Source organism: Prunus persica, chromosome G2 (assembly GCF_000346465.2).
Source record: "Prunus persica cultivar Lovell chromosome G2, Prunus_persica_NCBIv2, whole genome shotgun sequence".
Lineage (NCBI taxonomy): Eukaryota > Viridiplantae > Streptophyta > Magnoliopsida > Rosales > Rosaceae > Prunus > Prunus persica.
In genome coordinates, this window is record NC_034010.1 from 26,303,589 (window position 1) to 26,321,234 (window position 17,646).

Sequence of the window (17,646 nt, forward strand, 5' to 3'; positions counted from 1 at the left end):
ATAACATAATTCAAAAATAATATTTTAAAATCTAGTAGTTGGTAATTGTCTGTAGTGATAGTATCAGCTTCGGTCCACTTATGTGAAAAATATCCTGGGACTACATAATTATAATATATATATTATTATATATAGAACTTCAGTTGAATAATTTCTCAAATAAGATTATTCGAAAAACATCCTATACATCCTATACATTGTATTTCAATAATATGAATCATCTAGTTTTTAGTATATGGACTTGATGACATTGGCAGCTACCAAATTAAATTAGGGTTTTGAGTGTGAAGGTGGTGATGTGGCCGTAGCTGTATCTCCTCTATCTGTGACTCATTGGTTGTTCTTATATGAGTCGGCATGGCATGACATGAAGATGCTCAGGCATGCTCCTCCTAATTGGAATTCCATTTTAAATAATACCATATAATATATATAATAATAATAAAGAAATAAAATAAAACCAACTATTTAGGCCCCACTCTCTCATGCCTAGATGCCTAGCAACTTGTCTACTGGTCAGCTCCTGAGGCTCAGCTATTCTTAAGTCACAACTCAACTGGGTGATTCATTCAAATCCTTTTATTTATCAGCCAATGTACTTTGTTGTTGTGCTCAGCTATGGTTTAATCCTGTTTGTTAAATTAATTAATCCTCTCCTCCACTCAAATTCGAATGAGAGTAATTGTGTCAGAACCCTCCAAGGGAACACACTAATCAACACTAATCCATATATTAAAATAAATATAAAAAAGGAACATACGTTTAAGTTTTAGTCACACAATATTAAAGTCCCGTTTGTATCATGAAAAAGGAGGCTTCGAGATGAGAAATCAATTGCTAAATTTTAACCACCTCAAATGATATTGGTCCATTACTTAAAATACTCATCAGGGTCAGGGATCTAGATCTAAGACTGTTTGCCTGTGTCCTCGTACTCGTATCTGTTGTTCTCAAGCTGCTTCATTTGAGTTGGGCAGACTGAACTTTACTATATTAATTTAATTATGAGTTCAAAGTATCCTATCTTTCTATAAACAAGTGTTGATTTCCATGGTTATGGAGGTGAAAATAACGGATTTTAACAGTCAATTGCTATAAACAAGATCGGAATTCGGAAGTAGTCATAAGTAGACGAAGGATGTCGACAACATGATTCGTAAAACAAATTTCATTCATCTTCTTCTAATCATGAACAAGAACAATGGAGGCGGCACAATATGGAACACAGCCTCAGGATGGGATCAGCAGCACTAATTACAATTCCAAAGGCCTAAACTACGGCCACCTATATCATCATCTACATTTGTAAGTAGAACCAAAAACACATACCTACTTGCTTGGGACAACACCACACAACAAACAAACGGACACCATTCTATTATTATTATTCTTCTTCTTCTTGTCATTCATCGGCCCTTTTTACCCTAAAATCCGAACAAAAGGTACCCTTATCTTCCGAACAAGATCCATCCAATCCACTGGATCCCTCCTCCTGCATATCAAAATTTCCGTGGATACTACGATTATCTAAACCAGTTCCCCTGGTAGATATCCCAGACAGTGAAACCAGACCCATGGCTGCAATGCTGTTTGCAATTACATCAACGTCCCTGGTTCCACTATACAGACCCCGGCTCCCACCAACCAGCAAATTTCGATTCTCATGTGCATTTGACAGCATGGCAGGCAATACATCTATCAGCTGTGAGCCACTCTGTGTCGAACCACTCATTAGCAGTCGCCGCAGTGTCTCTCTCGCACCCTTCTCCACCATAGAATCAGTTTCAGGAATGCTCACAAGTTTCGGGTGCAAAGGAGAAATGGCAGTTGAAATAGCAGGACCAGCGCTGACCAAGTACCCTTGACCCGAAGAGCAAATATCAATAACTGGAATGTGAACAATTGGGTCACACATCAACGGTGTGAAAGTTGGGATCTGCTGAGAAGTTGGCCTTGGTAACCTGACCAATGGGTCTGGGAGAAAAGCAGGGAAATCAACCAAGGGAGCATCAGCCAAATTAAGTGGTGGTTTTGTTGTCAACATGCTTGAGGGCACATTGGCTTGTAATAAAGAAGAAAGTGGTGGAAGCAAAGCTGATTCAATTGATGAGCCGGGAAGCTCAGGAAGTTCTGGTGAGAACTGCAAATCTGATGAACCTGGAGGGCACCAACAATAGTAAGGAGATAAAAGAGGAGTAACTATGTAAGGAACTTGTGATGCAGGGTTCAAGGTTGATGGGACAGCCAGTTTTCCTAGCGACTCTAGGAAACCTGAAGAAGATAAAGAGCAACTTCTAATAACTTCCGGACATTTGTCAATTTCAGCATTATTGGGACAAGATGCACCAACTGTGATTGATGAAGCAATTGTTGGGATGTCAATGCCCGAAAGGTACATGTCCCCTCGCCTCCTCAACTTTTCCCTGGATATGTTCCTCAAAGAAGACAAGGTTCTGGGTAGGCCCTCTTTGAAGGAACTTGGTCTTGGGCTCAGGCTACCCTGAAATGATGAATTTGCCTTCGTTGCCTGATTGACACTATGCCGTGAACGCAAGGATTTTGGTGATGCGGATGAGAATTGTCCATCTTGAGCTGTATCAGATAGCTCTGTGGTGGTATCCCCATCAGATGTGGAGCCTGCAGAACTTCCTGCATTGCCACCCACTGTTGATCCCACCAGATAGGCACGAAGGTGAGTTGCAAAGCAACCAAGGCGTGATTCACTGATTCCAGTTAACTCAGCTATGGAGGGCTTCCTCTTGATCAGATCCTTCATCTGTTACAGGGGTGAAGAATCAGTTAGCAATTATAATAGCAAACAAGTGCTCTGTCCAGACAGGTTCATTATGTAAGTCATACATACCTTTGCAAGCAATTCAATTCCCAAAAGTCGGGATGTCTCAGAACACCAAAAGTAAAAAACCCGGCCACCTGGGATTTTAGTAAGGAAAGACCGGCCAGAATTGTCCGTTGGAATCTCATTGACTTCTACAGCAGAACACTGAGATTTGCTACTTAAAGTGAAAAGTCTATCTGTATGACCATCATCCCCAACGAATGAAAGCCGTAAATTAGATGTTGGCAAGACTGTAAGATTTAAATTACCCCTGAGACAACGTGAAAAGATAACGAAAGCTTAGAAAGAGAAATAAGCATGAGAAACCTAAGTGACTTTCAACGACTGCAGAGGCCCAATCACTTAATGTTAATCTAATTGTTCTTTCTCCGCTAACCACAGGTATTTCCTTATTATTCTTTTTTCTTCTGGTTTTTCCATTGACAATAATCAAAACTAAATTCAAGCAAGTAATTTACTAAGTACAAGGTCAGAGACAAAGGTCACAACAACCCTCTCTAACTTCTGTATATCTGTTTTCCATTTTAGGAGAACAAATCACCAAAGCAGGACCACACACTATTATTCAGAGTTGAACTAACGCTAATTTTGACTCAACAATCATAAAACATGACAACTAAAGAGTTGCCTCCAACATTTGGGCTCTTCCAGTGATCAGCATAAATGAAAGGTATACAAACAATGCTCAAAGATTCTCTTTTCTATGGATGTAGAAGCAAACAAAAAGAATCAAGTGACAGGATGTCTATACACCATATAATTGGAAGAAAGTTAGACATACGAGTAGCAAAATAATGCCAATTAAGGAAAGAATAACTAGCTGTTAATAACATAAAAATCAGCTTGTTCAATCAAACAAACTTCGGGAAGACAGTAGGCAGACAATGACATAACTCAGAAACACAATAACTTGTCACACTCCATTTTAATTTCTATTATAATGCCAATCATTTATAGCTAAAAAGCAGTAGCAAACTATATAATATAGGATCATGAAACTACCTTTACTTCCTCTTAATTCAGAGATCATAATAGAATACGCCACATTACCTACAAGTCAAAAGACATATTTACTTGGAAGAATGAACATTGTCACCATTAATAAGCTAAAATGGACTCCTACGACCTACAAAAAACATTAATCACGCAATACACTCCCCAGAACATTACATTTGTTCACAAACTCAATGCTAGATCAAAACTCTCTCCACTAACTTTTTTAGTTTTCTACCCACTGAACTCATGCTCCCCCACGAGTTAATGACAGTAATTTCAATGACACTAATAACAGAAAAGCAACAAAGAGTATCAGAATAGCCATAAATCATTTTATGAACAAAAGACTAATAATAAGTAAAAGATAAGTAGAAACAAATGCTGAGCAAAGAGCATTCAAGGTTAACTGTATGCTTCAGCTGAAATCATTCTGCTTAAATATGGTAAATGAATGTCCTATTCTTTTCATAAACTGATATCATTTAACTAACCTCAAAAACGTCTTCCCAATGTCTGACTGCAAAAAACCGCCATGCAGTGCAAAGTGACATCAAGATGTGGTAATGTTTACAACAAACAAATACAATCTACTAGTCAAACATGATTCATATGAATGAGTGTTTCCATCGCTACCATAATATGCTACTACTCTCACAATCCACAATATTAGTCATTCCAAACTTCTTATTACACTTCAATTACATGCTAAGACTGGTGATCCCAAACATCTACCACTCTTGTTTATAATTCTGAAATGAAACATGATAAGTAACACTTTAGCGACTATAATGTTTTCTTACGGAAGAGGCCAAAACCAAAAAAGAGATCTGACCTAAGATTGTCTTCTCAATGCAAACTTCTAACTGAACACCAAGTCTTTTTTACTCAAACCTTAACTGTTCCATGTTCAGAGTAAGGTGATGTACCACATTCCCATTCCCATTCGTCAAGCCATAACAAACTGTGTTTCAAGTACCTACAGTATGTCACTACCCATACGAGAGAGAGCTTACTCGATTATGAATCACAATAAAAAATTCAGGAATATCTTAAGTGAACCTTTCAAAAAATTTCTATAAAGATGAAAATCACTTTCTTAAGTTTATAATCAACATGAAAATGCAGTCCAGTCCTCCAAATGCTAGATGAATGATTTGAACAAAAATTAAACATCCACAAGCAAACAACCAATACTTATATACACGGGGACCTGGAAATTAATATCGACAAATATGAACTTACAGGCATAAATTAATATGTTTGATTAACTGCGAAACATCAGAACATTACTAACATCAGGTATATTTTAAACCAGCTGCCTGCATAAAATGTCAAAAGCAAGACTGTATAGTACAATCAAGTAACACATCCAAGACATGCTTGAATTACATATATACATGGAATGCAGGGAGGTAAATTTATGCATTAGCATAATAGATTCCAGAGTGATTCCGGAAAATCCTAGTAATCAGGCTAGAATGGTAATTGATTGTTTCATATCAATATAACCTCCCCCAATATAAAATAAAGCGTTAAGTGGAAGGGACCAGACTAGAAATATGATATTCTGGCACAATCGCACTTCAATCATTTGGAAACATGATGAAAAACATTATTTATTCTCCTTTTCTGTCAAAACTTATAGATATAAACGCCAATGCAGCATCATCATGTGAGAAGGTATTGCCACACATGAATTTGTCAGTAAAATGAAAGGGGGATACAGAGGGCAAAACGAAGCACACTCATTAATTTGAAAGTCGGTGATTTCAGAAAAGCTATCTAAATGCACAGACTACTTGTTCTAAGTGATAGGCTATGTTCATTTCTTATTCAACTATGCAAAAGAGCAAGACATGAAAAGAGATTTTAGAGTTAATACTAATTACAAACAACTTTTCAAACAAACAAAGATACCAAACAAGTGCATCAAGAGATATAGTAATCTGATATTTACCTAGCAGCAGTGGGGCACAAGAGAGTCCCTTGCTTGTTGATCTTTCCCACACGAATTGAAACAAGAGGTATACAGAAGCACCTCGCTAGCATTCCAACTTCTGCTGGCTCGAAATGCTGTTCATCAAACACAACGTGTGAGATCATCATTTTGCAAAACCAGAAATCAAAAAAATAACCACAATCCCAAAAATTATCCCCTACTTCGACCGATGTTCAACAACAGTTCAGCCTATTCACAAAGCATCTAGCAATTATTTGTAGCCTCAGTGCCAATTTTTGAAACCGCCCCCCCAACAAATACTGTAAATGGCAACACGGAGCTTCAAATCAAGTTGCTTTATCAGTGAATTTCTACATTGACTTCTTTGAGATCATGGTTATAACATACCTGGCTTAATTGAGCTAACAATCGACCTTCTGCGACGTCGTTCGAGGCATTCTTCTTCAATAAGGGCTTCAACCTCTCGTCGGCACGACACGCACCCATAACCTGCATATCGAGCGCTTGTAGCCACTGCAAAACACGGTCCTCTCGATTGCTCTGCTGGAGCAACAGATCTCCATCCCCTTCATCAACAAGTATGTCCGTCAATCGCTCTTCGAGCCCAATCTCACTCCTCGACGCTGGTCCAACGCCGGAGCTCTCAGCGCCATTCGAGGACGACGAGTTCTCCAATTCTTCACCGTTTGATTGATCCGCAATGCGATCGACGCCATCGATCTCGTCATTCGTATGTAAATCTTGGTTTCCAGGGCTAGTCATCGCGGATAATTGGGAATTTTCCGTTAAATCGCCTTTGATAGATTCGAAACCCTAATTCGATTTAATTCTTTTTTATTAATTTTATTTTTTTAAATTGTGGTTTCCAAATCTGAATCTGAAGCACCAGAACCTGATTGAGATTGAGATCGAGTCGGAGAACGAAGATTGAATTGCGTGGGTGAGGATAGAGAGAAGGAGATAAGAGCTTTTCAGAGAGGGAAGAAAATATCTCCCACAGGAAATAAATGGTCTCTGTTGCGAAAATGGAAGAGGACGGATGGTACTTGGGGTCGGTTTTTATAATACAGCTGGGCCTGGGAGGGGACTAGACTAATGAAATATGAGGCGGACTTGAAAACCGCCTATAAAATGCGATTCTGTGTTGGTCTTCAGATCCGGGGCGTGATTGCATAGGCACCACGTCAGCTCATCAATCTCTTTGTGGGACCCGATTATCCGTCAAGCCAAACATTGAAGGAGGTGCCACGTCAGTCGCTCAACGGACCACGCCACGGGTTCCGCCCGATAAGAGATTGGCTGGTAGCGTCCGCACGCATTGGAGGCTGAGGGCTTCTTTTTTTTTTTTTTTGGACAAAAGGAGGCTGATGGTTGAGGAACAACCGAACAAAGCAAAGTACAATTAATCCACTAAACAACGTATATTTGATTGGTGCTTTAACTTTTTTTTTTTTTTTTTTTTTTTCTGGCCAAGATTGGTTGTGAGGACTTGATATGTTTATTTATTTATAATGAGAAAGTAAGGCATCAAGAAACTTTGGAATATGAAAAGTAAGCAATTGGTATATGAAGTTTTTGTTTGGCATTACTTATTTGGGGTGATAAGTGATTTTTTAAAAAATTTGTGAAGCACAACTCGTTTGATAAATTATGACAAAATCACTTATTGTTAAAAATTATTGTGAAAGAAAGTTATAAGGGAAAGCAACTAATGAGGTGTTTTTATTTTATAATTATGCAGGAAAGAGACGTTGGATTTAATAATTATGCATGAATTATTTTCTGATTATTCGAAAAATAGTACCAACAACATTTTTAACAAAAAGTTTACCAAATGCCAAATTATTTTATCTCACAGCAAATCTGATAGCAATTATTTTCATAGCACAATAATGCCAAATTGGCTCGAAGCCATTCTCATTACGTTGTTTACTAATTATATATAATCAACATAAAAATGAAGTTTAGAATTTAGGGTTTAGTTCAATAATTGGAAAAATTATCTATCTTTTAATAACGATTCCTAGTAAGTAAACATGTCATTTGTTAGTTCATGAAAAAAGGTCTTTCATTGTAGGTCCCTTTGTATTTATTGAGACAATTACTTTTCGCTTTTCTTAGTTTTACCTTTTTAGGCCGTTGATTGGGGTAGGGGATGCTAATATTCCAATGCAATGATTCCAATTAAACAAAGTAAAGTTTCATAAAACAGAAGGAAAAAAACAGGTCACGGGAGACAAATAACACCGAACTGAATATGAGTATATTCAGACTTAGGCAGTCCTAGAACTTTGACTTTATAAAGTTGGGTAACAAAAGAAGCTAACTGTTCAAGATTTCATCAATTCATCCGGTCGGTTGTTTTCTAAATGACGGAATATAATGTACACTGGTTTGGTTCTAAAGAGCAAAAAGTCACATTGTCAAAGAGCAACATCTATGATCACATGACAGCTCTAAATGAAACCCTCTCTTCCAATCAGCGTCCCCATCAAATGTGCTATTCAGCAGTTTTCCTGTCACTTGCTCTTCTTTGGTTCTTTCTGGTATTCATTTATTAAAGCTTCAACATCTTTCCAGAAGAGGCCCTCCACCAAAATCCCATCCTTGGTGAACCTGAAATGTTCCAAAATGTTGCCAAAATTGATTATGCATGCATTTGCATATTTTCTTCTTTCTTCTTGTGTGTGTGTGTGTGTGTGTGTGTGTGAGAGAGAGAGAGAGAGAGAGAGAGAGAGAGAGAGAGAGACCACTGAGTAACACTCTTGGTAAACTTTACTGGTTGATTTGAGGAAATAGATTTGGGGTCTGCACTTGCTATCACAAGTGTGTACATATCAGAGAATCTTGGCAATTGGGAAGAGACCACCAATCCAGTGCTTGTGAAGGAATCCTGTGTGAATAATTCCCTTTTGTATAAAACTTACAAAATTTTACGAGTTGAAAATTTAGATGCGTGAACTAACCAATATATATTGATCATTATAACTTATAAACTTGTAGGAACAATCATATTTTATATACACATAAAATTCTATTGCAGCATCTGTGGTTCAATATAAAAGTTCTTCATGAAAGAGTACTGCAGATGGCTGATATATAGGGTTAGGTTCCAAATAGTAAGAATAAACAAGAAAATAAAATAATGGGATCCTATAAACCAACTGAGTAAACAAAGATGGGGTGTAAAACAAAGATGAGGTGTAACACATGTCTGATAAGAGAGAGTAATTCTGTTTTACTTTAAACCTGTCAAAAGAAAGTTACAAAATTCCAAAATGGATTTTACTATTTTAATTCTTGCTCCTAACAAGGATAAACATATTGTCTCAACTAGAGAAAATAAAAGTCAAAATCTCCCCGTTATCAAGCAATCATCATTCTGCACACACAACACACGTGACCTAACAACCATGGATAGTCAGAGTCAACGGGGGGTTGGCGAGAAGAATGAACAAGAAACCCTTAATGGGCATTTCAATAGAGAACTCTTCATGTTCCACCCTACTGGGAATACAAGATTGTGCTTAATGTCTAAGACATGTCCCAATTGCATAATGCATATACAAGAGGGAGGATACATCTTATTACAGAACAAGGAGATATAATTATTCGGGTTCTTTAGACTTTCTACTAGAGTAACTGAGATGACTGTAGCTTATCACTTATGTTACAGTATGGTAGCTTAATATGTACATATGAATAGAGACACGTAAAATGTTCCAGAGAGCCCCCCGACTTTGATAAGTCGTCACTCAACTCCAGTCAACAATACCAAGCAAACACCCTAATCCAAATTGCAGGTGACAAAGCCACTATTCAGTAGCATAAGGCAAAACTTTGAAAATTAACCCTTAAATGGGATATAAGACAAGGATACAAAATATTTTATATTGAAACTAGGGTATGGATGTATTCAATAGTAGATATAACAAAGGAAGCTAGACATGAGGAATTGAAAGCATGGTAAGTCCTAGTATATAGACTGATATCAGAGTTTATCAAATCACACCCCTACGTGCGATTAGGTTATCAGCACATAGTAGAAAATACATATATCAGCGTGATCACACAGACAAAGATTCAGTAACCGACAAGTAAAATATCAGCATGTAATCAATCATCGTAGCTACATTTTGAATGTCGAAGAGAAACGTACCGCTGGAGGATACGTAAAGAGGATGGCATTCTTCTCTTTTGTGTATATGATAAGCTGCAATAGTCCATTGAAGACTATATACTTGCCAGAGTCAAAGATCAAACACACTTGAAGCTAACATCAATCCAAAACTATGCGACAGCAGTAAAATACATATCAAATTTTAAGCCATGAAACCAAGCAAAAAGAGCATCAAATCAAATTAAATAATCTAATAACTGTTTTCTCATCAATTAAACGAAGATAAACACAAGCAAAAGCATAATGTCATGAATTTTGAGGATATAAGACGATGCAGAGGATGAGAAAGTCTCGGTTCTCAGGGAACTTCTTCTTGTAAAACTGAGCGAAGAGAGCAATTACGATTATAATTGTTCCGAGAAACAATCTTATATTGCTCATCCTCACGTCTTCCACATATCCACGGCTCGTCACGATCTATTCGAATTACAAAAACAATAAATAAATAAATAGAACAAAATGGAAAACCTGGAAACCGAAACAGATCGAGGGGAATTACTACTGACCTCAGTAACAGACTCGTCGAGGATGTGTTTGATGGAGTGATGATCTAAGAGATTGGCCTTCTTAGGGTTTCTGTTGGCCGACTCTGAGTTTTTGTCTTGCATTTTTTTGGTGGAGATTTGGAGAACTGGGTTTGACGGCTTTTGTCTGAAAATGGCTCCGAGGGAGAGAGAGAGAGAGAGAGAGAGAGAGAGAGAGAGAGAGTGAGTGAAGGAGCGGGTAACGTTCACAGCTTCAGTGGGAGTAATAAAGGGATTTTTTTTTTTTGGGGGGAAGAAAATTCTTGATAAATACTTGCCTTTGCATGTATTTTTTGGTTAATTTCATAGATGTTTGAAATGATCGTCTTATTCCATAAGCATTGTAATTTGTAAGTACTAATAATAATTTCCAATTTGAAAACAAAAACAAAAATTTGATCCTGAGTTAAATAGTAAAATTATTCGAACATACTACAAAATGCAGTAATATGAAAAATGGCATAGTGACAAAACTTTTTATTGAAAACAAACTTATTGATGTTATTAGTTGATTTTACCCAATGGTAATTTGGGTCTCCAGTATAATATACACATGGTGAATTAAGTCTAAAAATAAAATAGGGTAAACTTACCAGATTACCCCAAATTGATCCCTCTAAATCCCCTTATATTCAAGGTACCAGTTTGCCAACAATGACGAATACATTTCGAATAAATATTTGATCTTGCAATGATAACATTATGAAATAAACCAATTGGGAATGGGGAGGTGAAGGCGTGGCCAAAAAAGAGAGGTTAGGTTCACAACTATGGAGGCTTTGATTTCACTTTGTTAGTGAGCAAGAACCGAGCACCCTTAACAAGCTCTTCCTTAATCATGAACAGAACAGCAGCTGCAAGTACACTTTGTACTATTTTTGTTCCCATCCCTTTGTAAAACCCATATAATCCTTCATAGCGAATCATCTTTAGCATAGCGTCTGATGTGCCTAAACGTAAAACCAAAAATAATGAAACATCATAATTCACAAACAAGATATTTTCATCTGCAAATATACAGAATTGTTGTTTCGATATTTTAGTTTCTCAATGTATGAATAAATAGTCATATTCAAACCTTTATAATGATGCCTTTTGTCACCAGTTGTAACCTGTTTTGCTTGAAGCCGCGACTGCATCAGCAAGAGAATCAATAAGAAGCTGAAAAAAAATTACACTAAAAGACTAGTATTTATATGGATGAGATCACAATATACTTCAAAAGTCTTTCTTTATATACTTATAAGTTTAATGACACCAAATCCAATACAGAACCAAGACTATCTTGTCTCTTCCCAGTGTCATCTCCTCAATCTTTTACTATTCGTTTCCCCTCATTAACCAAATCTTAGCCAGAAGCTCAACCCAAGTCCTCCAATCCTTTCTTTACACAAAAATATTTCTTTCATTTTTCATTTTTCTTTTGTGGGGGAGTGTATTGCTCAAGTCAAAACTAACAAGCAGCCAAAATTTAAAACGGTGGCACATATCCATGTCTTTTCAATCCAGAGGAGATTTAAAAGTTCTATCCATTTACTCCAGTTCACTAAGTTAACTTCAAATGCCTTGACCTAGATCAAGCATTTCACATTTCAATAGCAATCCGTTCACATAACAACTCAAGTATGCATTGCTTCACAAATACAGATCTGTATAAGGTCACGTCATTTACCTTCACAACTAAAAGAGGATAAGTCATGACTGTAGCCCCTAGTTTCGCCAAAGCACCAAGAAGAAATATCTACCAGAATTAGGCAATTTATTAGCTCAAGGGGGAGAAACATAGTACTAGTACTGTAAGTACTCTAATAAAAGGTATATCATGAAAAATTTACATCAGGTTAGGGATGCTTAAAAGTTTAAGATCTAGATGAAACTAACCTCCAAAGCAGTAACCCCACTGTTATCCTTCTTACTCAAAGCACGTCTTTGCTTTAGCTTCTTCAACATAGTTTCATACAGCATAAATTGCATGGAAGGATTACTCACCTGTGGTCAAAAGCAGAAACAATTAGTCATACCCCCTTAGCCTGTATAAGACACACTTCTTACATACCATGATCAATGTCGGGAATACACCTCTCCAGAAACCCAAAACTCCAGCTTCATCATAAACTTCCTGGATCTGTACATGTTCCTTACAAAGTTAAGGAAATAATATTGGAAAAGAAAAATATTGTCTGGCACTGAAGCCAAACTTGTATGAATCAGAAAACTAAACCCAATATTGAAATCTATAGACACAACTATCCAGCCCACTCAATAATTAAGTTGTTGTGAATTGTCTAAACAATGACAACATCATCATATAAAAATAAGCTAATTAGCAGCATTCCAAACTGTATTTATCCTGGTATATATTTCGCTGTCTGATTTACCCCACTTTACTATCAACCATGCACAGTTGCTCTTCCTTCAGTAGTACTAGATGAATGACCAATCATGTTTACCATCTCTTGGAAAAACCGTGCTCCACAACCAGTTTAGTTTCAAAATTCAAACATTTGAGTTAACAATTAGTTGGTAGTTTATGCAAATGTTCCATTTTGTTACCAATTGGGTGATCAATCAATTTGCAGATCAATTGATAAAGTCTGTTGGACCAGAACAGTATTGCTAATCCACAATATATCAACCTAATATTATCATCTACGTAAAAGTCCTCCACTGTGGGTGAAAATATTATTCATTCAAGTGATGCATCATGCAATCTTTCTTTTTTGAAAAGAGATACATCATGCAATCATATAATATTTAATTTAATACACAAATTTGATAACATTTCAAGCCAACTTATTTAGTAATATGCAGCCATATAAGAGTTATGCATCAGTAAATGAATACCCCAATACCCCCACCTGGGTGGAGGCCAAAGAATTAAGAGTAACACAAAACATAATACCAACCGCATGAGTTGTCCCAAAGGGAGGAGGCTCAGCTGCAGCAAGGACTGCTTCATCTTGAGCAGTTGATAGCTCCGGACCAGGCTCGGACTTCTTCAAGTTTTTTTTGTATGTCTAACAGTGTAAAAAGAGAGCAAACGATAAATTAATAACATCAAATTTGTATACTTGGTGAGAGTGATCCTTAAGCACAATTTATGAAATTAGCTACACATAAGAAGAAGAGAATATTTGGTTAAATTGGTAACTAACATCATAGGTATTTCAAAATTCTGAGATAAGTTCTAAATCCCGGAATACAGTGCTCTTCAAAGGTCACTTTTAGCATAAAACATAGATACAAGAAAAGGAGGAATACGCACATAAGACAGCAAAGACAAATTTTGGTGTCACTTTCACATTTGGAGATTCAATGAATTTCATCTTTACCTGCATGCGTGTAACAACTACCCATATAGGATTTGTGAACAGCACATTCACACACCTGCAAGAATAAAATTGTGGTGAGATTTTCAGCAGCAAATCCCATGAACAAGGAAAAAAAAAAATACTACCATAAGCGCTGAGAAATCTTTTTTGTTAGCTATATTTGCATTTTATTAAGAGTTTTCAGAAAAATCCAATGCAGCTATTTAAGTAAATGATGATTTATAGCTTTGAATATATTATGAAACAATGAATGTCGTAAGGTCATAATCACATGCATAAGAAAATACCCAGATAACGCAGCAACCACTAATGAAGATAGCATTCCAACAGATCCATCACCAACCCCTAACTTCCTACGTTCAAGTGCAGCAGCTTCAGCCTTGTTCCTGAATATTTGATAGAAATAATAGTAAACACCCTGTACCAATAAAATAGCAATTACGTAAGAAACCAAACAACCAATTAAAACAAATATGATGCAGATTTATGCAAAAAAAGGTTTATAGTTCTGAGCTAAAAGGATGTAAGCTGCCCTATATCATGTAACACCATGGAAGTTCTGGCTCAAACGGCACTATAAAGAGCATTAAAGTTTAGGTAGATAGTATTGAGTAAGCACATTCCAGCTGGCATCCTTGTTTCACTTTTTATTCAAAGGGCTGCATATACATTACCAAAATACTTCGTTTCACTTTTCATTGATGGTACAGATCAATGTAGGTAACGAAAGCATTGATTTGTGAATATTGACTTCTTAGATGATCTGAATTCTGAACTAAAACACATGATTGATGGACTCGATCCAAATTACATATTCTAACAAAATAGAAGATAACTGGGCCAATACACACAACGTATTTTGATTAGGTGATCTGATACACGAGTCAAAAGCCAGCCATGCCTGCTTCATGCAGACAGCCTAACAATGGAGGTCAGATAGTTTTGGGATATCACTATCGCAGTCACTAGCCGTTACTAATCAAGAGAATAACTGTATCAAATCAATGCAAAAAGGTGCCAATAAAACGTAACAGAAAAAAAACCAGCGACCACCGCTCTCTGTCATTTTTTCCTTCAGGGTTTTGGCCAATGTAGAATACAAATCAAGGTGTCGCTGAGATATTATAAAAGACATCTGTATATATGCCAAACTCCTTTACAAGATAATTAAATTAGTTCCTGTTCTGTTAAAAGCTGTAAGATTCCAAATTTTCTGTTTTTCTTTAATTTCTCAGCTAACAACAGTGATTTTGAATTTTACGGAAGCACATAAATATTTAGCACATTCCCTCCCTCCTATTTTATAATCATAGTATTAGTAACAATAAGAATGAGAAGCTAAGCTTTGCTCACCTGAGATGCTGCTGTGCCCACTAATGATGGCGCCAAACCTCCGTACAACCGTTCCCATCCTTCATGTTTTATAACCTGCACATCAATTACCACGCACACGCCTAACAATAAGATATATGGAAATTAACAGAGAAATGTGTCCATTTTCTCAGCAACCAAACGCGGCGAACATATATATATATATATACCTGAAGCATTTGTTCAATAGTTCCGAGCTTGCTCTTTTCCTTCTTCAATCCACGTTCTGTTTGTTGACGAGTATTAACCTACAGATCACGACCCCAAATTTAAACAAAAATCAAATAAAATAAAAGCTCAAGAGAAACAATTGAAACAGACTAGAAAATTTCATACAGTCTGAAGAGGATATGTGATGAGCTGGGCGATGATTCCGCCGCCAGCTCCGGCCAGGCCATTGATCAAAGCGTCCGACATATTTTCTCGATAAAATATACAGGGGTTTCTTATTTTCTCGGCAAAGTGTAGGGAGCCATGAGGGATCAGAGATCTACTTTCCTTTTTTTTTTTTTCCTTTTTACTTTTTTTGGAGAGGAAGGGAGAGAGAGAAGGCTATCTCTGACTTTGGCCTTATCGAAACCAATCAACGGGGAGCAGTCACGCTGATGGCACTCGCTATCAGAAGTCCCATAACTTTTCCTCGTTTAGTTGTTCCGTTCAAGAAAGCATATGACGCTTTGGTAGGTGCTTTCGCTTTAGGACCATTTTATCCTTCCAATCCACTATTTAGTCAAGTGTGTTTTTATTTTTTGGATAAATGAGTGTCTCCACACTAGAATGGTGGGATTAATTTAAGGTTCGGCTTGTCTCTAGCCATAAAGTGCTTTTAACAGGTTTCGAACTCCTATCATTAAGACACTAGGTAGCTTGTCAGTTGGAGATGACAATTTACCAATTGCACCACACCTTGTAATTTTAAGTGTGTTTTTTTTTAATTTTTAATTTTATTTTAAAATTCTATATTAGTGGTGGGTGAGTGAGAAATTGCAATTTAAAAAAATCTTAAATAAAGACTTTGATGAAATGGACTCCTATAGCCTTGGACACTTTTAACATTATTAAGAGTTAAATTATAATTTAAAAAAACTCATCACTGATATAATTTTGCAGAAACAACTCTTTTAAATTCTAAAAATAAATAAATAAATTGGATGAAAGATTCATTTACATAAAATGACAAACAATAAAGCGAAGGAAAATAAATATTTTAGCGATTTTAATTTTAAAGGGTAATATTGGAAACTAACCGGATATATTAAATGAGAGGAGAAATGATGAGGCCATATCAAAATAAGGATGCTCATTGGCGTACCATTTGAACTCTACCGTTTGTCCTTTAAAGTTTGTTTAATCCAATCTCAACTCTACCTTTGCTCTTGCCCAAACTGAGTTAGCGAGTTCTCAAAGTTGTGTGAAGGAACACAAATACGTTCTTATAATATCTAATTGTCCATCTTTTTTTTTTTGGTAACTTCATTAACTTATAAATATTGCGATGTTGAACATCTTGCTGTTACGGGCCACAATTTGTGTTTGGGTTTGCATAGTTTTGATGTCTTCTTTATTTTTCGATTCCTATTTTGAACAATGATAGATTAAATCAGGCATTAATTCGAAGTGTTTTTTGTTAGATTATTTTTGTTTGTTTTTTACCTTGTTCCATTGTAACTTTTTGTTTTTGTTTTGTTTTTTTCTTGTTTTTTGTTTTTTGGCATATCATGGTCGACCATGAATGTTCAACACTATTTATTTTATATATTTTTTTTTATTTTTTTTATTTTTTATTTATATTTATATTTATATTTTTTTATTTATAAGAAAAGCGATAAATTATTAAAATATTTTTAAAGTGATAAGAATAGATGTTTTACACATAGCAATTAATACGAATAATTCTATTATAATAGTGTTAGATTTGTGGAAGAGAAAATAGGCAAGTAGTTCCTATATAGGATAGGAAAGCTTTGCTTGGGTTTTCTCTCTCTTCCCGGTGCCCTGCTTACTTATACCTCATTCCAAATCAATTTGGTCTTGTATTTGGCCTCATCACCATTACGAGTTCCTTGGCCACATAAATTCTTTCGTATATAAATGCTAGCCAACGTCTAAGCATGCATCCTCACCTATTACGATAAGGATTCAACACAGCAACTCTCTTCTAACTGCATAAGGTTTCTCTCTCTCTCTCTCTCTCTCTCTCTCTCTCTCGTATCCGGTATAGGTAGGTATATATGGGGAGGATGGCATCGGCACATGACCATTCTAACATGAAGAATGGTGGACATCGGAGCAAAGCCCTGATGAGGAACACGAGAATACCTGCAGGAAAAAGCTTATTGCTTCAACGTGACTTAGACCATCAAGTTGTTTTGAGTGTGACCATATACCATGCGGACGGCGTTGACGACCCAAGTAGCAGTACCATC

The 17,646-nt window shown here is 36.4% G+C and overlaps 3 protein-coding genes across 3 annotated transcripts; all 3 read right to left on the reverse strand.

Moving 5' to 3' along the window:
• On the reverse strand, positions 1,140-6,975 carry LOC18786976. The gene is made up of 4 exons (XM_020556403.1): positions 6,201-6,975; positions 5,811-5,926; positions 2,864-3,107; positions 1,140-2,776 (listed from the first exon to the last, which is right to left on the reverse strand). The coding sequence occupies exons 1-4, from the start codon at positions 6,573-6,575 to the stop codon at positions 1,403-1,405; spliced, it is 2,109 nt and encodes a 702-aa protein (XP_020411992.1). The 5' UTR covers positions 6,576-6,975; the 3' UTR covers positions 1,140-1,402.
• On the reverse strand, positions 7,998-10,882 carry LOC18785525 (probable signal peptidase complex subunit 2). Its single transcript, XM_020557530.1, has 5 exons — positions 10,500-10,882; positions 10,259-10,410; positions 9,973-10,054; positions 8,564-8,706; positions 7,998-8,429 (listed from the first exon to the last, which is right to left on the reverse strand). The coding sequence occupies exons 1-5, from the start codon at positions 10,599-10,601 to the stop codon at positions 8,333-8,335; spliced, it is 576 nt and encodes a 191-aa protein (XP_020413119.1). The 5' UTR covers positions 10,602-10,882; the 3' UTR covers positions 7,998-8,332.
• LOC18786352 (peroxisomal nicotinamide adenine dinucleotide carrier) lies at positions 11,002-15,863 on the reverse strand. Its single transcript, XM_007218210.2, has 11 exons — positions 15,557-15,863; positions 15,391-15,468; positions 15,203-15,277; positions 14,137-14,267; positions 13,850-13,904; positions 13,424-13,534; positions 12,574-12,642; positions 12,399-12,506; positions 12,190-12,258; positions 11,596-11,650; positions 11,002-11,467 (listed from the first exon to the last, which is right to left on the reverse strand). Exons 1-11 carry the CDS (start codon positions 15,635-15,637, stop codon positions 11,286-11,288), a joined length of 1,014 nt encoding a protein of 337 aa, XP_007218272.1. The 5' UTR covers positions 15,638-15,863; the 3' UTR covers positions 11,002-11,285.

What these genes read in the sequence shown, in the direction of transcription:
- LOC18786976 (XM_020556403.1), bottom strand. Translation starts at nt 6,575, where the DNA reads ATGACTAGCCCTGGAAACCAAGATTTACATACGAATGACGAGATCGAT. An exon ending in TGTTAGCTCAATTAAGCCAG is followed by an intron (nt 5,927 to 6,200) that starts GTATGTTATAAC and finishes TTTGATGAACAG; the next exon opens with CATTTCGAGCCAGCAGAAGT. An exon ending in TTGTGCCCCACTGCTGCTAG is followed by an intron (nt 3,108 to 5,810) that starts GTAAATATCAGA and finishes ACGTTGTCTCAG; the next exon opens with GGGTAATTTAAATCTTACAG.
- LOC18785525 (XM_020557530.1), bottom strand. Translation starts at nt 10,601, where the DNA reads ATGCAAGACAAAAACTCAGAGTCGGCCAACAGAAACCCTAAGAAGGCC. An exon ending in TCTTTACGTATCCTCCAGCG is followed by an intron (nt 8,707 to 9,972) that starts GTACGTTTCTCT and finishes TTATTCACACAG; the next exon opens with GATTCCTTCACAAGCACTGG. An exon ending in ACCAAGAGTGTTACTCAGTG is followed by an intron (nt 8,430 to 8,563) that starts GTCTCTCTCTCT and finishes GGAACATTTCAG; the next exon opens with GTTCACCAAGGATGGGATTT.
- LOC18786352 (XM_007218210.2), bottom strand. Translation starts at nt 15,637, where the DNA reads ATGTCGGACGCTTTGATCAATGGCCTGGCCGGAGCTGGCGGCGGAATC. An exon ending in TAGTTGTTACACGCATGCAG is followed by an intron (nt 13,535 to 13,849) that starts GTAAAGATGAAA and finishes TTACACTGTTAG; the next exon opens with ACATACAAAAAAAACTTGAA. An exon ending in CAAAAGGCATCATTATAAAG is followed by an intron (nt 11,468 to 11,595) that starts GTTTGAATATGA and finishes TTTTACGTTTAG; the next exon opens with GCACATCAGACGCTATGCTA.